General features: G+C 37.9%; 1 protein-coding gene across 1 annotated transcript; it reads right to left on the bottom strand.

Moving 5' to 3' along the window:
* Nucleotides 1-8,233: 8,233 nt before the first annotated feature.
* On the bottom strand, nt 8,234-19,953 carry LOC105465681 (transmembrane protein 212). Its single transcript, XM_024787916.2, is given in 4 exon segments — nt 8,234-9,671; nt 9,674-9,692; nt 11,188-11,247; nt 19,662-19,953. Coding segments are annotated over 4 exon segments (615 nt in total). The 5' UTR covers nt 19,821-19,953; the 3' UTR covers nt 8,234-9,294.
* Between the last annotated feature and the right edge of the window lie 744 nt (nt 19,954-20,697).

Raw genomic sequence — 20,697 nt, 5'->3', positions numbered from 1 at the left:
ATTGATGGTTACATATGGATCTTAAAAACAATGGTTGACTTTGTTCCACAGTTCATGACAATACAAATACAAGACGACCACTTTTCCAAATCTTTATTGTAAACCATCACTTTTGTTTACAAGCTTTCATGACTCTTGAATTTTCTGATATGCACATTTACATTAAAAATGCTAATTTTTAGGGTGACACTTAAAAGTGCAGCTTTTTAAAGCGTTGTCAATGTTTTGCTTATATAAGAAAAAAGAAGTGTGAATCGGTAGTAACATACTTTATATTATAATTTCTAATGAAATGTTTAGAATATTGCTTATCACTTTCTGCATGTGGGGAATCTAACAACAGAACTGTACAGGGGCAAATGAAATATACAATCATTACGTAGAATTCTGTGTTTGGACAAAGTGCTTTTCCTTTTAAGAGAGTTGTGCATTTTCTGAAATTTTAGTAAACAATATACTTATTTCACTGCTGGAAATTGTGCATAATATAGCAGAGATTTCTATGTGGTAGCAGTGCTCAGGCTGTGTGTGCGCCTAATGGGCTTGGCGCAGTGGTGTATTTAATAATACAGAACATCGTGTCCTATTATGTCAGCCACGCATCCTCGCTAATGAAACACGATCTGCCGCCATTATATATCAAGTGGTGTCAAGTCATCCAAAAACACTCACCAAGGAAATACTGCTTATTAAATTTATCTAGAATTCTCATCCAAATTAGTGTTGCATTTTATGCAGATGGGGAAACTGAGACTGTCAAGAAGTGACACTAAGAGAGTCTTGTGCTAGGAGGAGAATCTTTTATAAAATACAATATGATTCTTAAACTTCACTGGCCATCAGATTTCTTGGGGTATGTGTTAAAAATCAATATTCTGTGCCTCCAACTCCAGAGTTTCTGACACAATAGGGGTCAGATGGCACCCAGAAATCTGACTTCACAAGAACCCTGTGTGATTTTGACATCACTGGTCTACTTACTCTAACAAATGAGTTATAGTTGTGTTGGCCCTATACCCAGCTGAGAAGACACACACCAAGAAGTTGTGTCCTGAGCAAGATGGGAAAGGCTAAACTCTAAAGCTGAAGAACCTTGCTTTTGAACCCAGCTCATTTCTGTTTTCAATTAATTTCTCTCTCCCCAGGCACTTCAGGTGGCCTCACTGTTGAATCTTCATGGAGGTGACTTACCAAGCTCCTCATTTATTTTTTCCCTTTCTCCCTGCCCTCCGTCCCACATTAAACCTCTGTGTTATGCCTAAGGTGACAGCCAGATGTCTGATGAATGGCCCGTGTTGAGGGGTCGTGACTGCCAGCACTTCAGTGTGTGGTGCTCCTAGGCATGCATTCCTTTTAGCAAAGGGCTCCAGAAAGTGTGGACGTTTGCCACAAGGAAGAAATCTCAAATACTAAACTTCCAGATGCCTTGGCAGTACAGTGGGGGAGGTGATTTTGGTTTGCTTCCCTCGACTCTTGGCAGGTCTCCTTGTAAAATCAACTCTGTTCCTAAGAACGCACAGGATTTCCTTTGCAGACTTGCATAGAAGTTGAAGAGGACAGAACTGACCACAAAAGGCATCAAGAGTGCCAAATTCTTGTATTCCAGCTTTGCTGGTTGGAGTGGATAGGATCAACCTGAAAAAAAGATTGGCTAACACTACTCAAATTCATTTGACCCCAATATGATACTAATCTAAATCGTAAAGCCAGCATGAGAGTTTGCAGTGGGAAGTATCTCTTTCCGAAGGGAAGCTGTTCCACCCGGGAAGGATCAGCATCGGCTGTAGGAGTTTAGAATCAGGTCACTTTTGCTCTTCTCCCAGAGGCCCTACTCCAACCCTCCTGGAGGCCAGGGTCATGCACTTTAACAAGCAAGCAGAGGGGGAACGTTTGCGAAGCCAGTGATGAGGAGGGCCAAGATGAAGCTGGCTCTATTAGGAGAAATGGTTCTGGTTCTAAATCTAGCCCTCTTACTCTAGCTATGTGTCCTTGGGCAAGATATATAAACTCTTTAGCCTCAGTATTCTGTCCTTAAAGTACGGAAGTACACTGACACATAGTAAGCACTCTGTTATTATCGTATCATTAGTGGTATTATTAGCCCTTCTGGAAAAAGTTAGAAAGCTGGACTTGATGTTGGGGTACCTCAACCTCTTTGTTGGGGTAGGAATGGAAACACTGGGAGAATTTCTTCTATGCATTTTCAAGCCACAGCGCATCTGAATTATGGGTTAGAAGCCAAATTAAGGTATCTGTATTAAAATATTAAGGATATTATTACATCAATTTCCTCAAAAAGTTCTTAGTCTTTGTCTCTATTAGTACTTTTTAATGTGTAAAATTTAATTAGATAAAATAAAGCAAATTGTCAAATTCAATCCTATATTGTAAACTGCAAAATAACATTGCAAAGCATCATGCAGACGTTTAGGGTTAAAATTCAAGGTTTGACCTGATGAGGTGGCTCATGCCTGCAATCCCAACGGTCTGGGAGGCTGGAGCAGGCAGATGACTTGAGCCCAGGAGTTTGAGACCAGCCTGAGCAACATGGTGAAAACTTGTCTCTACAAAAGATAAAAAAAATTAGTTGGACATGATGGCTCACACCTGTGGTCTCAGCTACTCAGGAGGCTGAGGTGGGAGGATCACTTGAGCACAAGAGGCAAAAGTTGCAGTGAGCCGAGATCATGCCATTGCACTCCATCCAGACTTGATGACAGAGCAAGACCCGGTCTCAAAAAAAAAAAAAAAAAAAAAAAAAAAAAAAAAAAAAAAAAAGAAAATAAGAATACAAAGTTGGCTTATCTTAGCATATGTTTTCCCAGGGGAAAAAAATACTATATTTTCATGACCTCTTAAACTTAGAATCAGATAAAGGGATACAGATTCATTGTTCATAAAAAGTTCAGTGTTTCTTATCACTTTATTTAAAAAATGTATTTTATTTTATTCCAGCTTTATTGAGGTATAATTGACAAATAATGTTATATAAATTATAAGTGTATATATGAGAAACGTGAAATATTTATCACAATCAAGTCAGTTAACACATCCAAGACCTCACATATTTACCTTTTGTGGTTGTGTGGTGAGAACATTTAAGATCTACTCTCTTAGCAAATTTCAAGTGTACAATACATTGTTGTTAAATTGTCATCATGCTATACATTAGATCCCTAGAACTTACTCAATTTATAACAGAAAATTAGTACCCATTGACCAATTTCTCTCCATTTCCTTCACCCCTCAGCACTTGGCAACAACCATACCACTCTCTGTTTCTATGAGTTTGACTGTTTAAGATTCCACGTATAAGTGAGATAACAAAGTATTTATCTTTCTCCATCTCACTTATTTCACTTAGCATAATCCCCTCAAGTTTCATCCATGTTGTTGCAGATGGCATGATTTCCTCAGGTTTTTAAGGCTGAGTAGTATTTCATTGTGTGTATTTTATTTATCTGTTCATCTGTGGATGAACACTTGGATTGTCTCCCTGTCTTGTCTATTGTGGATAATGCTGCAGTGAACATGGGAGTGCAGATATCTCCTTGGGATATGTTTTTGTTTTCCTCAATTATATACCCAGAAGTAGCATTACTGGATATGAAGTATTTCTATTTTTAATTTTTGGAGGAGCCTCCATACTGTTTTCTTTTTATTATTATACTTTAAGTTCTAGGGTACATGTGCACAACGTGCAGATTTGTTACATAGGTAACACGTACCATGTTGGTTTGCCGCACCCATCAACTCATCATCTACATTAGGTATTTCGCCCAATGTTATCCCTCCCCCAGCCCCCCACCCACTGAAAGGCCCCAGTGTGTGATGTTCCCCTTCCTGTGTCCAAGTGTTTTCATTGTTCTATTCCCACCTATGAGTGAGAACATGCGGTGTTTGGTTTTCTGTCCTTGTGATAGTTTGCTGAGAATGATGGTTTCCAGCTTCATCCATGTACCTGCAAAGGACATGAACTCATCCTTTTTAATGGCTGCATAGTATTCCATGGTGTATACGTGCCACATTTTCTTAATCCAGTCTATCATTGATGGATATTTGGGTTGGTTCCAAGTCTTTGCTATTGTGAATAGTGTCGCAATAAACCTACGTGTGCAAGTGTCTTTATAGTTGCATGATTTACAGTCCTTTGGGTATATACCCAGTAGTGGGATCACTGGGTCAAATGGTATTTCTAGTTCTAGATCCTTGAGGAATCACCACACTGTCTTCCACAATGGTTGAACTAATTTATACTCCCACCAACAGTGTAAAAGCATTCCTATTTCTCCACATCCTCTCCAGCATCTGTTGTTTCCTGACTTTGTAATGATTGCCATTCTAACTGGTGTGAGATGGTATCTAACTGTGGTTTTGATTTGCATTTCTCTGATGACCGGTGATGATGAACATTTTTTCATGTGTCTGTTGGCTGCATAAATGTCTTCTTTTAAGAAGTGTCTATTCACATCCCTTGCCCACTTTTTGATGGTGTTTATGTTTTTTTCTTGTAAATTTGTTTAAGTTCTTTGTAGATTCTGGATATTAGCCCTTTGTCAGATGAGTAGATTGAAAAAAATTTCTCCCATTCTGTAGGTTTCCTGTTCACTCTGATGTTAGTTTCTTTTGCCATGCAGAAGCTCTTTAGTTTAATTAGATCCCATTTGTCTATTTGGGCTTTTGTTGCCATTGTTTTTGGTGTTTTACTTATGAAGTCTTTGCCCATGCCTACATCCTGAATGGTATTGCCTAGGTTTTCTTCTAGGGTTTTTATGGTTTTATCTCTTACATTTAAGTCTTTAATCCATCTTGAGTTAATTTTTGTATAAGGTGTAAGGAAGGGATCCAGTTTCAGCTTTCTACAGATGGCTAGCCAGTTTTCCCAGCACCATTTATTAAATAGGGAATTCTTTCCGCATTCCTTGTTTTTGTCAGGTTTGTCAAAGATCAGATGGTTGTAGATGTGTGGTGTTATTTCTGAGGTCTGTCTTCTGCTGCATTGGTCTATATATCTATTTTGGTACCAGTGCCATGTTTTGGTTACTGTAGCCTTGAGTATAGTTTGAAGTCAGGTAGCGTGATGCCTCCAGCTTTGTTCTTTTTGCTTAGGATTGTCTTGGCTATGTGGGCTCTTTTTTGGTTCCATATGAACTTTAGTTTTTTCCAATTCTGTGAAGAAAGTCATTGATAGCTTGATGGGGATGGAATTGAATCTATAAATTACCTTGGGCAGTACCTCCATACTGTTTTAAATAAGGGCTATGCCAATTTATATTCCCAAGAATGGTGCACAAGGATTCCCTTTTCTCTGCATCCTCACCAACACTTGTTATCTCTTACCCTGTTGATAATAGTCATTTTAACAGGTGTGAAGTGATATTGCATTGTGGTTTTGATTTGCATTTCCCTAGTAATTGGTAATGTTAAAGAGCTTCTCAACACCTTTTCATGTACCTGTTGGCCACCTGCATGTCTTCTTTGGAAAAATGTCTATGCAGGTCATTTGCCCTTTTTAAAATCAGATTATTTATTTCTTGCTATTGAGTTGTATGAGTTCCTTATATATTTGGGATATTAATCCCTTGTGTATATGGTTTGAAAATGTTTTCTCCCATTCTGTAAGCCGCTTTTTCATTTTGTTGAATGTTTTATTTGCTGTGCAGAAGCTTTTTAGTTTGATGTAGTCCCACTGTTTATTTCTGCTTTGGTAGCGTGTGCTTTTCATGTCATATCCAAAAAAAGCATTGCTAAGACAAATGTCATCGAGCTTTATCCCTATGTTTTCTTTCAGTAGTTTTACAGCGTTAGGTCTTACATTTAAGTCTTTAATCCATTTTAAGTTAATTTCTGTGACTGGCCTAAATCGGGGTCCAAGTTCATTCTTTTGCATGTAGATATCCAATTTTCCTAACACCATTTATTACAAAGGCTATCATTTCCTCATTGTGCATTCCTGACATCCTTGTCAAATATTACTTGATTGCATATGTGTGAGTTTTTGTTTTATGTAAAACATTTTTATTTAATCACGGAACTCTTTTGGGCACCATTTTTCCATTAGCATAGGGGTAGCTTCAGTTAATATTCTATAGCAAGGCAATAAATGTTCCATCAAGTGGAAATTCTCAAGTTCAGTTGTTGTTATTGAAAAATACTCACAGTCTTTTGCCATCAGCCCCAATGAATGCTCCACACAAAGGGATACGCAGTGAGTAATTCATCTGGACTAGCACTCCAGCTACTACCCTATACTTTGTGGGCTTAGGTGATTTTACTAGCTCCCATTTAGCATGTTTAACTAACATTTCCTAAAAGAGAAGATTTACATGCCTTCAGCTTCATAGTACTAGAAAGGGGAAACATCCCAGTCAGATGCAGTATCCGTTTTAATAAGACATTTAGGTAAAGGAGTTCAACTACCTTACTTAAAGCTTGTTTAAACATCTTAAATTTAATAATTATATTAATCTGTATGCTTTTATGTTCTGGTCCCAGGCCTTTTCTACCCCCATACCATTTTACCTTTCATGGTGAAAAAGGGTTTGTGTTCCCAGCAGGGAGTTGCATCTGTAAGACATATGAGGGACAGCAAATTTGATAAGGCTTCTGAAACAGTCCTGTGATTCTGTGGGAGGGGCACCCATGTAAAAGGGGTCCACTTAGCCCCCAAATTTACTATGACCTGGCTAATGGGTGTACTTGCTGGGAGGATATCCCAGTCATCATAAAGCCAGTCCAATGTGGCTTGCATATGAAGCATATTAACTGTTTCATCTGGGGTGGATCACTTGGTATTTTATAGGGAGAGTTGGGCAGTCCTCTTCTCAGGGCAAGCAGCTCTTACAGTGTCACTTATCCAGTTTACTAGGCTGATTGTTCTCTTAGAAATAACCTCCTATACATTTGGATTACATATACTTATTAGTGATTAGTAGTGAGCTATGAGTCTTGCATGAACCCAAACAAGCTCTTAAATCCTGTGGCATTTAAATTTAAGAATTTTGTCCTTAAAGTGGTTATTTTTACAATTCACTATAGTAAAGATTTTTTAAGAAGTCGATAATACCAATCTATGAAATGGAACAATTCTCTTATATTATATATTCTGCTTTTTAATGGTTACTTGATTTTACCCTTCCCCCATATTGACTTTTTTTTTCTTTTTTTGGTAATCACAGGGCTCAGAGTTAGCTTTTGTTGCCCTGGCCTAATTGCTCCTTTTGTTTAGTTTTATTTGTATAATTTTTACTTCATTTTAAAGCAATCATTAAATAGTTTTTAACTAGAGGAAAAAACTATTTTCCTTTTTTTAAGCAAAATCAACATCTTTGTGTTTTATAAAGTTTACCAAAAACATATTTTATGCTCCCATTATTTTAAAATTAATAATCCAAATTTCCCAGTGAAAATAAAAACCAAGGGTTTAACATGACTTTAAGATTTTAAATTACTGGAGAGAATTTTGAGATTAAATTTACCAAATTAATTTTATCACAGATTACCAAGGTTATGGGAATTAAATGACATCTGAGCTAACTTCTACCAGTCCAACGGGCACTTTTATTTTGCATATTTATTATATCTATATCTTTATATGTGTCATGTGGAAGTGATATTTCACTACCAAACTGCATGAGAGAGTTCTAATCAAGTAACTTTTAAAAAGCCACTTGATTACCACTGTATCCTATATGCTCTTGATATCCAGGTCTGCCACATAATAGGTACTCAATAATTTTTTTAAATTAATGAATGGAAATGACTGGCTAATTTTTTGTGTGTTTTTAGTAGAGACGGGGTTTCACCATGTTTGCCAGGCTGGTTTCGAACTCCTGACCTCAAGTGACCCACCTGTATCAGCCTCCTAAAGTGCTAGGATTACAGGCATGAACTACCATGCCCAGCCCCAAAGGATATTTTATTTGCTTGTTTAAGAAACAATTCTCTTTCCTACTTTAGATAATTAATAGAAGTTACAGGAGCCAACAAAAGGTGAAGGAGAGAGCTATTATCCAAGACCTTTTCTAAAAGAAAGAGTTGAATTTTTGAGATGTCAATCTGAAGAATGTCAGAGATAGGTCATAGAATTTAAAAATTAAAAACTTCTTGCATTAAGAATAAGTCAATATTTGTAATAAAATCTTGTTTTAACTAATTAGTTTTGTATTAGTGTATTTTTTAATATTAAATACCCATCTCTAGAAAGTTTCTTCTTAATCATAGCCAACTGAATTATACAATCCCTTTTTAAAAAAATATTTCTTTTTACTAAACTAATTATGACTTACATAGACCATTCACAACATGCTTAGACTTTCTGTTTTGTCCTAAATATCCCTCTTTCTTGAAAAACAAGGCCATTTTATTTTAGGACAAAAATTCATATGTGGGTTTATTTCTGAGCTCTATGTCCTGTTTCATTGGTCTATTGTGTTTTTATGCTAGTACCATACTGTTTTGATTGCTATAGCTTTGTAATATAGTCTAAAATCAAACTGTGATATCTCCAGCTCTATTCTTTCTCAAGATTGCTTTGGCTATGTGTGGTCTTTTGTAGATCTATGCACATTTAGGATTATGTGTTCTATTTCTGTGAAAAATGCCATTGAACTTTTGATAGGAATTGCCCTGAGTCTATAGATTGCTTTGGGTAGAATGGACATTTTAACAACATTAAATCTCCTGATTTATGATTATAGGATACCTTTTTATTTAGTTGTGTGTTCAATTTCTTTCATTAATATTTTATAGTTTTTAGTATACAGATCTTTCACATTCTTGCTTAAATTTATCTTAAATATTTTATTCTTTTTGATGCTGCTGTAAATAGGATTGTTTGTTGTTAATGTATAGAAACATAGCTGGTTTTTGTATGTTGAACTTGCATCCTGCAGCTTTACTGAATGTATCCTTTCTAACATTTTTTTAATGGAATCATTAGGGTATCTATATATAAGGTCATGTCATCTGCAAACACAGTCAGTTTTGCTTTTTTCTTTATGATTTGGATTTTTAAAATTTCTTTTTCTTGCCCAATTGCTCTGGCTAGGACTTCCGGTACTAGTTGAATAGAAGTAGTGAGAGTGGGCACCCTTGTCTTGTTCCTATGAACAATTTTCAAAATTTTGGATTGGCATAAAAATTGGCTGGTGCTACCTACAGCCATAACTTCAGTTATAATGTCAAGATGTTTCCATTTATTAATTCAAAAACAATTGTTCAGTACCTATTATGTGCCAGACCTGCATATCTAGAGCATATAGGATACAGTGGTAAATAACAGAGAAATATCAACTATTCACATATCAAACTTTCCATTTTAGCGTACAGGGTGGAACAAGAACCTGCTCCCCCTTTGTTGAAACTTAAGTTTATGTGTCCATTCTGGATAAGTCTTGCAGAAAGTTTGATGAACACTGTCAAGGATGTACAGAGCAGGGTAAAGCTTAGGCACAGGTCGAGGGCTTGAAGTGTCAGGTGGTACTCTTCGTAGTGTGGTATGTCCACATAGGCTAATGGGAATTATGCATATGGATAAGGAAAGGTAACTGCATATCCAAGGTAATTAGTCCCTGCAATCCCTGAAAATGAATAGAAGCAATATGGGCCCAGGAGAGCAGATTCCAAGGCTACTGCAAAATGGAGTGGACATTCCATAATGCTCAGAATCCAAAGGTGAAAGTAGCTTCCCACTGAAAATAAAGCAAGAATAAATTGTTACTGTGGAGACAAAATATTTCAAAACCTTCTTAGCAATATGAAGAAAAAAAAAGAGATGCTGGCTATGAATCTCTCCTATTGGAAAATGAGGGAGAAATCGATCACAACCTTCTCTTTATATTTTCATTTTCCCTTGAATATGTCCCTTGTATTTTCATTTTCTTTTCTTTTTTTTTTTCACTTTTTATTTTAAGTACCAGGATACATGTGCAGGATGTGCAGGTTTGTTACACAGGTTAATGTGTGCCACAGCGATTTGCTGCACAGATCAACCTATCACGTAGGTATTAAGCCCAGCACCCATTAGCTATTCTTTCTGATGCTCTCCCTCCTGCAGTCCTTCATTTTCAATCTACACCACAGCAGAATAATATATCAGCCAACTGGGGCAAAATTTAAATTAGTTCAATTCAACAAACATTTATTTATATATTTCCCATCACATGGAGGCAACTAGTCTGGGTTGGGAAAAACAAAGATGAGTGAACAAAATCCCTGCTCAAGGTTCTTGCTATTCAGCTACTCAGGATGTGGTCCATCCAGTAGCACTGACATCCCCTGGGAGCCTGGCAGACATGCAGAATCTCAGGCCTCACCCAGATCTACTGAATCAGAATCTGCATTTTAACCAAATCTCTAGTTGATTTACATATACATTTAAGTTTGAGAAGCCCTGCATTAACCATGGCAATAAAATCTATAATCAGATAATGTAGTCTTTCTGTATCATGGGATTATCTGGTTTTATGCAGTTGAAATGCAAGATAGCATAGACTTTTCATCCTTTTTTAGAAGGAGAGGTACCAAGAAGATTGGAAAGAGATCTCAGATTAAGGAGTTGAGAATTAAAAATATATTACTAAAAGCAGAGAAACCTATAGATCCATTTCTTCAAAATGAAATTTAGGAGCACTAGCACTGGCTCCATCCTCCCCAAATACAATAATCATCACAGGAACTTGTAGAAAATATTTGGAGCAGGGATCAGATAAAAATTATTCAGGGCTGGGCGCAGTGGCTAATGCCTGTAATCCCAGCACTTTGGGAGACTGAGGTGGGTGGATCATCTGAGGTCAGGAGTTCAAGACCAGCCTGGCCAACATGGCGAAAGCCTGTCTGTACTAGAAATATAAAAATTAGCTGGGCATGGTGGTGTGCACCTGTACTCCCAGCTACTTGGGAGGCTGAGGCAGGAGAATCACTTGAACCTGGGAGGCGGAGGTTGTAGTGAGCCGAGATCATGCTACTGCACTCCAGCCTGGGTGACAGAGTAAAACTCAGTCTCCAAAAAAAAAAAAAAATTCATTTAAAACAGAGTTTATTACTGAAATCCATTGTAGCATGGCATCAATTAGACCAAATTCAATTCTAATTGGATGTCATATTTTTTTATGTTCCATCCTGAACTTAATAGTGATTTGACTTTCAAAGCCACTCTACCATCCTATTTGGCATCTGTATATTTACCAGGTACCTCTGGGTCCACTCTCTGTAAGCCAACAGTAGAAGCACACCAGTTGTGATGGCCTGCGACAAGAAAATGCAAAAATAAACATCCACCACAGAAGGTGCCTCTGGAAAGAATTCAATCTGTCTCACAGTTTGACAACTTCATCACGAACTTGAAGGAACAGCAAACGACTCAGTGGATTGATGGCTCTGATTTCCTCCTCATCCATGGAAAAAAACTGTGATGATGAGGAAAGTAAGCCTTTAGTGTCATAAAGGCATGATTCATACAAGCTCATTTTTTGATTCTCTATGTTGCCTTTGCCATCAGAATCACCCCCTCCACTACTGTGAGGTGTCACCACTATAATGGTTTGGTTTTATAACACTTGCCATATGTTTTATTTGATTAATTGTCTTTTGTTCACCTTTCACACAAACTGATGAAACTGTAAATGGAAGGAACCAGAATGGAAACTTGTCACAAAACCCTGAAGCGACTTGCTCTTTTGCTATTTGCTTTCTTTTGAGACTCCACAGCCTCAGCCTGCTGGTAGGATCCAAATATATGATCCCCTTTTCTCAAATAACAAAGATTATCATTAGAATGAATGCATGATGTGGCATTTATTGTTCTGGGTACAGTGGTGTCCAGCCTTTCAAAAGAGAGTTTTTCTTTATAGTCTCTGTTGAAGGAAAAAGGCCCAAAGTGTGGAATGAAAATAGTTAAACAAAAGAGGGAATAGTGTCACCAGAATTTAGCAGTAGATAATGGGAAAAAAAATATTCCTGGGCTCTTTGATTCAGCAACAGGTCTCATGGAGGAGACCTTTGTGGTCACTGAGACTGGAAATAACTTATTCTTAATCCTGTGTATCATTTGTTCTTGGTTAATGACTCTTTTGAGGTTGAGAGAGAAAGAGGAAGAGATGTGCCTAAAATAAGATATAGAATATGGACAGCTCCAAATATAGTACAAGTTAGCTTTTGACAGAGAAATAAGCATGACTATATGTACACAATCTACAAAGTTAAGGAGGAAAAAAAAATCAGCATTTTTACCAACATGGTTTTGTGGTATGCTGCTTTTGTAGCAGCTGGATCTGGCATATTTACTGTTTTGAGACTTAGCTTTTTCATTTTCCTGGCATATTTTATTTTGAATGTTGGATTTAGAGAATTTGAGAGACAGGGAAACACACACACACACACACACACACACACACACACACACACACACACTTCTCATGTAGCTGAGCCTTCAATTCCAGACTTGGCATCGCCATACCATAAAATTCCCAGGGATAAAAACAGAACCATCTGTAGTCAAAAGAGGTTCCTGGCTTGATTCTGCAAGAGGAAAGTTTCCAAGGGACCCTATGGAGGGTGAGCCAGCATAAATAGTACAAGAAAACAAAAGAATTATTAAGAGCAACTGTAACACCGGTGCTGTGGGGTAAGCCTGGGGCTTTCTCTGCTTTGGGAAGCATGGCCCTCAATTGACACATCACTGCTCTGTAAGACAGAGAAACACTGAAGCCAGATAAGCAAGGGAGACAGGCTCATGCCCCTCTGCTGGTTTAACTCTGAGTAGATAGCTGACATTATCAGATGCTGAGATTCCAGGTTGCCTTAACTACTTTGGCATGAGCTGTTTCTTTCCTTTCAAAAAGTTGAAAAATACTGCAGAATTTCAGTTGCCTGTTATTTTTGTAGCTGCCAGCTTGAATTTTGCTTTGTTTACATAAAACTTTGAAAAAGATCTTTCATGGAGTAGGCTGAGTATGAATGCCTTCAGTAACTTGTTAAATCTACCCTGCAAATGGAAAGGTGGCTCAAGAGGTTAGCGCACCCATCTTTATTGGTGCTCCCCACCAGACATGGGAGATAGAATAGAGCTATTTTCCCCAAGATGCACAGATTTCCCCTTTTCTTTCTTCCATTTCTTTTTGAAAATTACATTTTTAGATACAGAGGAGAAAAGAATGAAAAAGGAAGAGATTTGAGGGTAGACAGGACAAGTCAAGGGGAAGAGAAAATGTGTGAGAGGGAGAGTCTGAAGGGGAATAGTTGGCTGAAGAGGAGGCCAGGTTGTGAGGAAGGGGAGAGTGGAGGCTGTGCCCAGCAGTGAGTGGGGAAAGAAGAGAGGGCCTCCATCCTGCACTCGCCTCCCTCAGCTCTCCTTGACATGCTGCTGCCTTGCTTTCTGGGCACATCCAGGGGTATCAGTTGGGTTTTGCAACAATTGCTGCTAACACTTTGATTGCATGATAATTATGAACTCTCCCACTAAATCTTTAAATTGCCTAAGTAGAGGCAATTGCCTAAGTTCCCAGAAGTAGATGAATTGAAGGAATCAGGGAGCCCTCACAATAGAAATAGAAACTTTTAGAGGTATCATTTAATATGGGATAATTTATTCACTTACAAGCATCTGTTACGAGTCTACTGCAAACAAGCAATTTGCTAGGTGCTATGCTGATAAAGTAATAATAAATGTTTACATGTATTGAGTGAGTGTTTAATATATGTTGAACATGTCACACATGCTAACTCATTTAATCCTCACAATGACCTTATCATGTAGATATCCTCCCACTTTTAAAATGAGGCACAGAAAGGCTAAATAAGATGAGCAAGATCCCGAAATAGTAATTGTACAAATAGTAGTTTTGACTGTCACTGGAATTTACAGTTTGGGTGTAAAAATAGTGCACATAAGAGAATGGCTACAACACTAGGCAAGAAGGATGAATGTTTTCTACATGAGAAGAGCTCAGGTATAAGGTATCACTTACAAGGGAAACGTCGATGATGAAGGCACTATGGAGAAATAGGATCTGAAGTCGGTTTAAGGATGGATGTGATTTCAATGGGAGGTGACAGAGGGAGGGCAGCTTAGGATGTGGGAGCAGCGTGTGCAAAGGTGGGGAAGTGGCTGTCATGCTTAGGGAGCAGTGAGTGAGGAGTCCACACTGAAAGGAGGGTCAGTTCTTGGCAGAGACGAGTAGAAAACGAGGATTGAAAGCCAGGTAATACCGGAGTTAGGAGGACCTCACAATGCAGGCTAGCCCATCTGAACTTTGTTTAGACAATGAAGCAACATGAAAGCTTTTTGAAGGAGCTGTAGCCTGACTACTGAAGGGGTTTAGAAAGATGAGCCAGTTGTGTGCACGCGAGATTGGAATAAAGGGAGGCCTAGAAGTCTCTGTAGAACCCTGGTCTTCAGATTTATTTTTTCAGCTCTAGCCACAATAACTAATACATTTCATGTCATAGTTATAAATATTTTTATGATGCATAATGAGGGTTACATATTATTTTGGTCAGATATAAAAAATGTGATGCATTCTTATACTATCTATTCCATTCCATTCCATTCCACTACACTCCACGCCATGCCATGCCACTCCACTCCACTGCATTCCATTCCATTCTATTCTATTCTATTCTATTCTATTCTATTCTATTCTATTCTACTCTATTCTATGCATTTATTGTAAATGCTGCTAGCTACTCAATAGATTTATTTTATAATTCATTAATGGATAGATTCCCACAGTTTGACTATCAAAGTTACCTAGGCATAAAATCTGAGTAGTGATGGGAAGTGGTGAGGGGAGGGTGGTATACAGTGAGAAGGAAAAAGAAGGAATGCGTAGGGATACGCCTTGTAGGAAAAATTAAAGTTACATGGCAACTGATTGGAGTGGGGCTGATGTTGGGCTGCTTTAGGGCATTGCTGCCTGCAGTGTGGTCCTAGGACCAGCAGCATGGGCATCCTCTAGTAACTTGTTAGACATGCAGACTCTCAGACCCCACCCCAGACCTGCTGAATTAGAACCTGCATTTCATCAAGATCTCCTAATGATTTGTATGCACGTTACAGTTTGAGAAGGGCTAGTTTAGAGGAACAGGTTGAGTCAAAATCACTCTAGTGTTTGAAATTGAGTTACCAAGACAACGACAGGGAAGTTGGAGAAGAAAAAAAATGGTTTTGGTGACAAGATGATTAATTTGGTTTTAGACAAACTGGCCTTAAAGCAGCTTTGGATATCTAAGTGGAAAAATGGACCATTGACATAGATTCTTTGCTTGATCAAACTGTAGTCAGGTTCCTGAACCTTCTTCTAGGCCCATCTGTGTACTTCCTTGTAAAATCCAGTTTGAGCACAAGAACCCTGCTGAGTCAGTTTAGCAAGAATCCCCCCCCAGCCTTGATAACTGATCACCCTCTATAACTAGTTAGATTTCTCCTCCTCCCCAATCCCCAAAGTGATGTCTGATCACCCTGGCCTGTCTTCAGCAAGAAAACTGTTAGGTCCGTATAGCCACAATCCCCCTTGTCCCTGATATTTCCTGTTAGTAATTTTCCATCCACTGACTTTCACCCTGCTTCTCAGCTATAAATTCCCATTTGCTCATGCTGTATTTGGACTTGAACTTTGTTCTATATTGATGTCTCTTTTTCCCTATTGCAATAATCCTGAATAAAATTTGCTTTTATTGCTTTAACTAACTGTCCAGCTCTGGTTTTTCTTTGACACCATCAGGCAGTTGGAAGTCATGCAACTGTGGAAGCTGTAACAGACGTGCATGGTCATGTAATCAAGCCCCTTCTCTAACCGTCGAGGAAGGGGCAGAACTTCCGCTGAGGAAGACTGCAAAACTAAGTCTAGCGTGACCTTTCTCCCAAATTCCCTTCTCTAAGCAGGGCTCTGGGTGTAGCGCTGTGCTTGCCATTGGCCAAGTCACTGGGCTCTCCAGTCCTCAAGGCCTGTCTTTAAACTCATTGTACTCCAGTCTTTTCATCAGAACTTGTTCTACAAGCCATGTTTTCTAGAATTAATAGAGCTCATTCCTTAAGGTACTATGATCTCCTCACTGAATACTTTCTAGCAGCTGATGCTTTTAAATAACCTACCTCCAAAATTCTAGGAAAATTGCTTGTCATATAAATGTCAAAATGGAACTAGGGAGTCTGAGGACCAATCTATATGAAGTACTTAGAGAGTCTTGAATGAAAGGCTTTGAAAAGTACTGTATCATATGCAAAAATCTCTCTCTTACAAGTCTCCAAGGAAATATGGAGTCATCGGCAAAAGGAAATGTCGATATGGTTGAAATGTACAAATCTTGTCACTGGAGGAAGACATACTTTGGAGGCAAGTTAAGAAGTGATTGGTAAGGAAGGTTGTGGAATGAGTCAGAGACCATTTGAAGTTCACCCTGATCAGACAGAACCATGGTTCAGTAGGAAACTCACAAGGAAAAAAAAAAAAACGTTGGTTCAAATTTAGACATTATTGAAATACTGAGCATTTGTATTACTTTCCTTCGCATGAGGATTTTTTCCTGCCCTAGTATAATATAAACACCACCCTGACCTTTAGTCCTTGCAACCTAATTGGTATGCAACTGTATAAGAAATTTTGTACCAACGGAATGGAGGGCATGAGATTCATTCACTCATTCAACAATATTTATTGAACAATATTTATTGAACAAATAGTATGTAATTCCCTTTGTTCCAAGTTCTTCACATACAGCAGTAAACATTATAGAAAAAACAATCCCTGCCCTTCTACAATATACATTTGTTAGAGGAGAGGGGAATGCACAAACAATAAATTTAAAAAATTATATAGTATCTTATATGCTAATAAGTGCTACGGGAAAAAAATAGAGCAGGGTATCAGAGATTGGGAACACCGGTTGGGGTCAAGGAATTACAACTGCAAACAGTGTAATGGGAGCAAACCGTTGTAAAAAAAAGTGATGTTTGATAAAGAATTAATCAAGAATTGAAGGAGGCTAGAGAGTGAGCCAAGTTCAGGAAGAGGCTTTAGGCAGAGGTCCTGAGGCAGAAACACATCGTGGCGTGTTTGAAAACTGCAAGGAGCCAGTGTGATGGGAGAGAAGTGAGCTAAGGGAAGAGTGGTAGGAGATGAAGTCCAGGAAGTTAACAGGATGGAGAACTCAGCAGGTTACGAGGGAATAGGATAGGAAAGTGAGGCGGGTGACACAGGATTAAGAACAAAGGGCTTGAGCACAGAGAAGGCACAAATGAAAGGCATGGTATTAACTAGCATTTGAGGAGGGCTTTAAAATTGCAAAGCTCTTTATTACACAATCTTTGTTTAAATTGTGTTAATTCTCATTGTGCATCTTAGGGTTAGACAGTTTTACATGTGGGCTCTTTTTATCTGTGAAATTCACCATTTTACAGATAAAGGGAATGAGGAACTGGCTGGCAGAGGGTCCTACTTTTGACCTCCTACCAAGAACATCAAAGTCAGGACTTGAAAACAGGTCCGCTTCTCTAAATCCTTTATCTCTGACTCCATTTCCTGATGCTGCCACCTCTGAAATCAAATAGTCAGTCACCAATTAACTATGTGCTGGAGACATAGCATATCATTTCTCTGGGCCTAACTGGTAAAAATAGATGTTTGACCTAGAACATGATTACATTCAATCAAAATCACCAATATTTGTTGAATGTATTATGTTAGAGTCTGCAAGGATAGGCAAAGAGCTGTAACAAAAGAATGTAGGGTTGAACTCTAATCATGATATTGTTAAACTTTGTGAAATTAGACTTTGAAATAGAAAATATCAGAATATGTTTCACATAGAGGGTAAGTACTATTTTGAGAAACTTTTGTTTTACAGATATATAAACATCTACTATACATATATATGCATAATAGATGTCTATTATAAACATCTACTATACGTATCTATTTATCTAGAGAGAAGAATATAGATGTATTTATGTACATTCTGGGTCCTCACCTACGATATTTTTCTGACTCTGAGTCACCAAAAAAAATTTTGGAAGCTGCTTCAATAAATGTAACTGCCATCTCTGCATTCCTGTAGAACTTTAACAAATATTTCTTTGAATGAATTATGGTTTCAGGCAGGTGTTGAAGAAAAGAAGAGAAGATCACGATTGGGGTGATAGATACAAAAGCATGTATTGAAAAAGAAAAAAACTGAGAAAGAGAAACATAACCCTATGCTTTCCTCATTCCATCCACTCTCCCATCATCCCACTGGCCTCCATCTATCTACACACATTCATCAAACCCCACTAGACTAAGTTCCTTTAAGATGAAGACCTTGTTGGATCCTTCATTGTAACTCAAGGACATAGTGGGCTATTCATAAATATTTATCTAATAAGTAGATTAAAACTTATATTTCCTGAGGACTAGTTTTTAGGTGGTATCCCAGTTAAAGTTTTAACTTTTTAAAGATTTAAGATACTCTCTCACACAAGAGTGACTACATTTTGTTTGTTTGTTTGTTTTGAGACGGAGTCTTGCTCTGTCGCCCAGGCTAGAGTGCAGTGGTGTGATCTCCGCTCACTGCAACCTCTGCCTCCTAGGTTCATGTGATTCTCCTGCCTCAGTCTCCTGAGTAGCTGGGATTACAGGTGCGTGCCACCACACCCAGCTAATTTTTGTATTTTTTAGTAGAGAGGGGGTTTCACCATGTTGGTCAGGCTGGTCTCGAACTCCTGACCTCGTGATCCACCCCCGCCCCCCTCAGCTTCCTAAAGTACTGGGATTACAGGCATGAGCCACCATGCCCGGCCAAGTCGCTACATTTTAATAGAAGACTCCTTAAGATCAAAAAGCTTCAAAATTGCATTCTCCAGTCTCCAGTGGTGTCAGGCATCACAGGAATCAATGAGAGAAGGATTTGTTGGACAGGTGCGTCTCTGTAACTTGTCTTAAATCATACCAGCATGGAAGCCAGTTACTCTTAAGACTAGATGTGCTTATTTTTTTTTTTTTTCGGTTGGAGAGCTAAGGAACCAGGCCAATCGTTTATGTGTGCAACGATTCAATGAGCACACACGGAGTACTACTACTTAGTGTCAGACACTGTACTTGGCACACGTACTTTCCTAGTGAATTGTTAAGTCCATCTTGAATTACTGAATTATTTGAGTTATTTTCAAATAATTGAAAATTATTGAGCTATTTTCAGTTCAAACAGTTGCATGCAAGAGAAAGGTGGAAAAACAAATATTTGGAGTTTGTAAATTTTGGGGCCATGTACATCTTAGTGTTTGCAATGAAAGCATTAGTTTGAAAGTTATTTTACTTTGTTCTCTATTTTAAAATTACGTTTCAAGGTTTATGTTTTTTTCTAAATTCAAATTTCAAAAGATTCTAATTTCTTAGCAATCAAGATAACAGGATTAAAATAAAATAACTTTTTAAGAATTTCTTGAGCAGCATGTCATTAAAGATACATAATATACATGTATACATGATAAAATAATATTACGACAATATTTATACTTAAAAAATGCAATTAATAGAAATCAATGTTCCAAGGCGGATTCTGATTTTTTGTGGAATTTTGACTTCTTTGTATTGTTAGAACAATTTAAAAGGACATGTTCTTCTGTTTCCCCTTTCCCTCCCACCTTCCTTTATTTTCTCAATACATTTCATAAACTATTTTCATACCAAAGCTCCATTCCAGATGGGACAAGCAATCCGAACACTCCATCCCGTGAACCAAGGCTTGTAAGAAAAGACAGGGAAGAAAGCAATAACTCCAGAGCAGACACTGAGGCTCCCCAGAGTGACGAGAATCCGGCCAGCAGCCTGGTAGAGGCCCTTCATTTTCCTAGGTGGCTGGGGGCCTTGGTCTCAAAGATGTTTTGTTACCAAAACATGAGAGTATGACAGGCCTCAGTAAATAGAAGTTTCTTAGAGACAGTAGCCACGACACATATGAACTGTTGATCTACTTGGAAACAAGATTCTATTTGTTTTACCAAAGATGAAATGTACTCAAATAATCCTTGGCATAAATTTGACACAATAAATTCTAATAACAATTTATTTAAGAGAAAGAGAGAAAAAAAAATTATTCCTTGCTTTGGATTGCTGCCTTGATTCCCTTCATTCTGCCCTGTCCTGGGGAGTGACCACTTCCTGGCTTAATCAGATTCAAAGGCTTGCTGACTGAGCTAATTGTTTCTCATCTCAACCTGCCTAGTGGTTCCAGCATAAAGCCAACATCCTTTGTGTACAATAGATCCACATTCCCAGCACAATTTCCCACAAAACAAAGTAAAAATAAGCACCCTGATCACTTTTCATTATATTTAATTTAAATGATTTCAAGCAAAAGCAAGACCTTCACCTCCTTTCAAAGTTTAATTCCACTATAATTCTTTTTGATAAAGATTTTTGATATGGATTCATTCCCAGATGGGCATGAACTTTATTATGGAGCTTTGCATTGTTTTCACTAAACCAGTTGCACTTTATTTTATTATTAATCTAATTTTCAAATAAAGTATGCTGATGGAAATCTATGCATTTATAAAATAAAATGAACTTTGAGGAGTAATTTATCAGTTGAATAAAATGCTGATCCCCATTCTTTCTTGAATCATAATTCTGATTTGAGATATTGAACTTAGGTACATTTAGGCAGTTACAAGTCATCTCTTACTTTTTCATGCATTTGACAAAATGGTGTTATTTAATT

This window comes from Macaca nemestrina, chromosome 2 (assembly GCF_043159975.1).
Source record: "Macaca nemestrina isolate mMacNem1 chromosome 2, mMacNem.hap1, whole genome shotgun sequence".
In the NCBI taxonomy this organism is placed as follows: domain Eukaryota; kingdom Metazoa; phylum Chordata; class Mammalia; order Primates; family Cercopithecidae; genus Macaca; species Macaca nemestrina.
The sequence above is the reverse complement of the archived record's forward strand: the minus strand, read 5'-3'. Positions and strand labels throughout refer to the sequence as shown.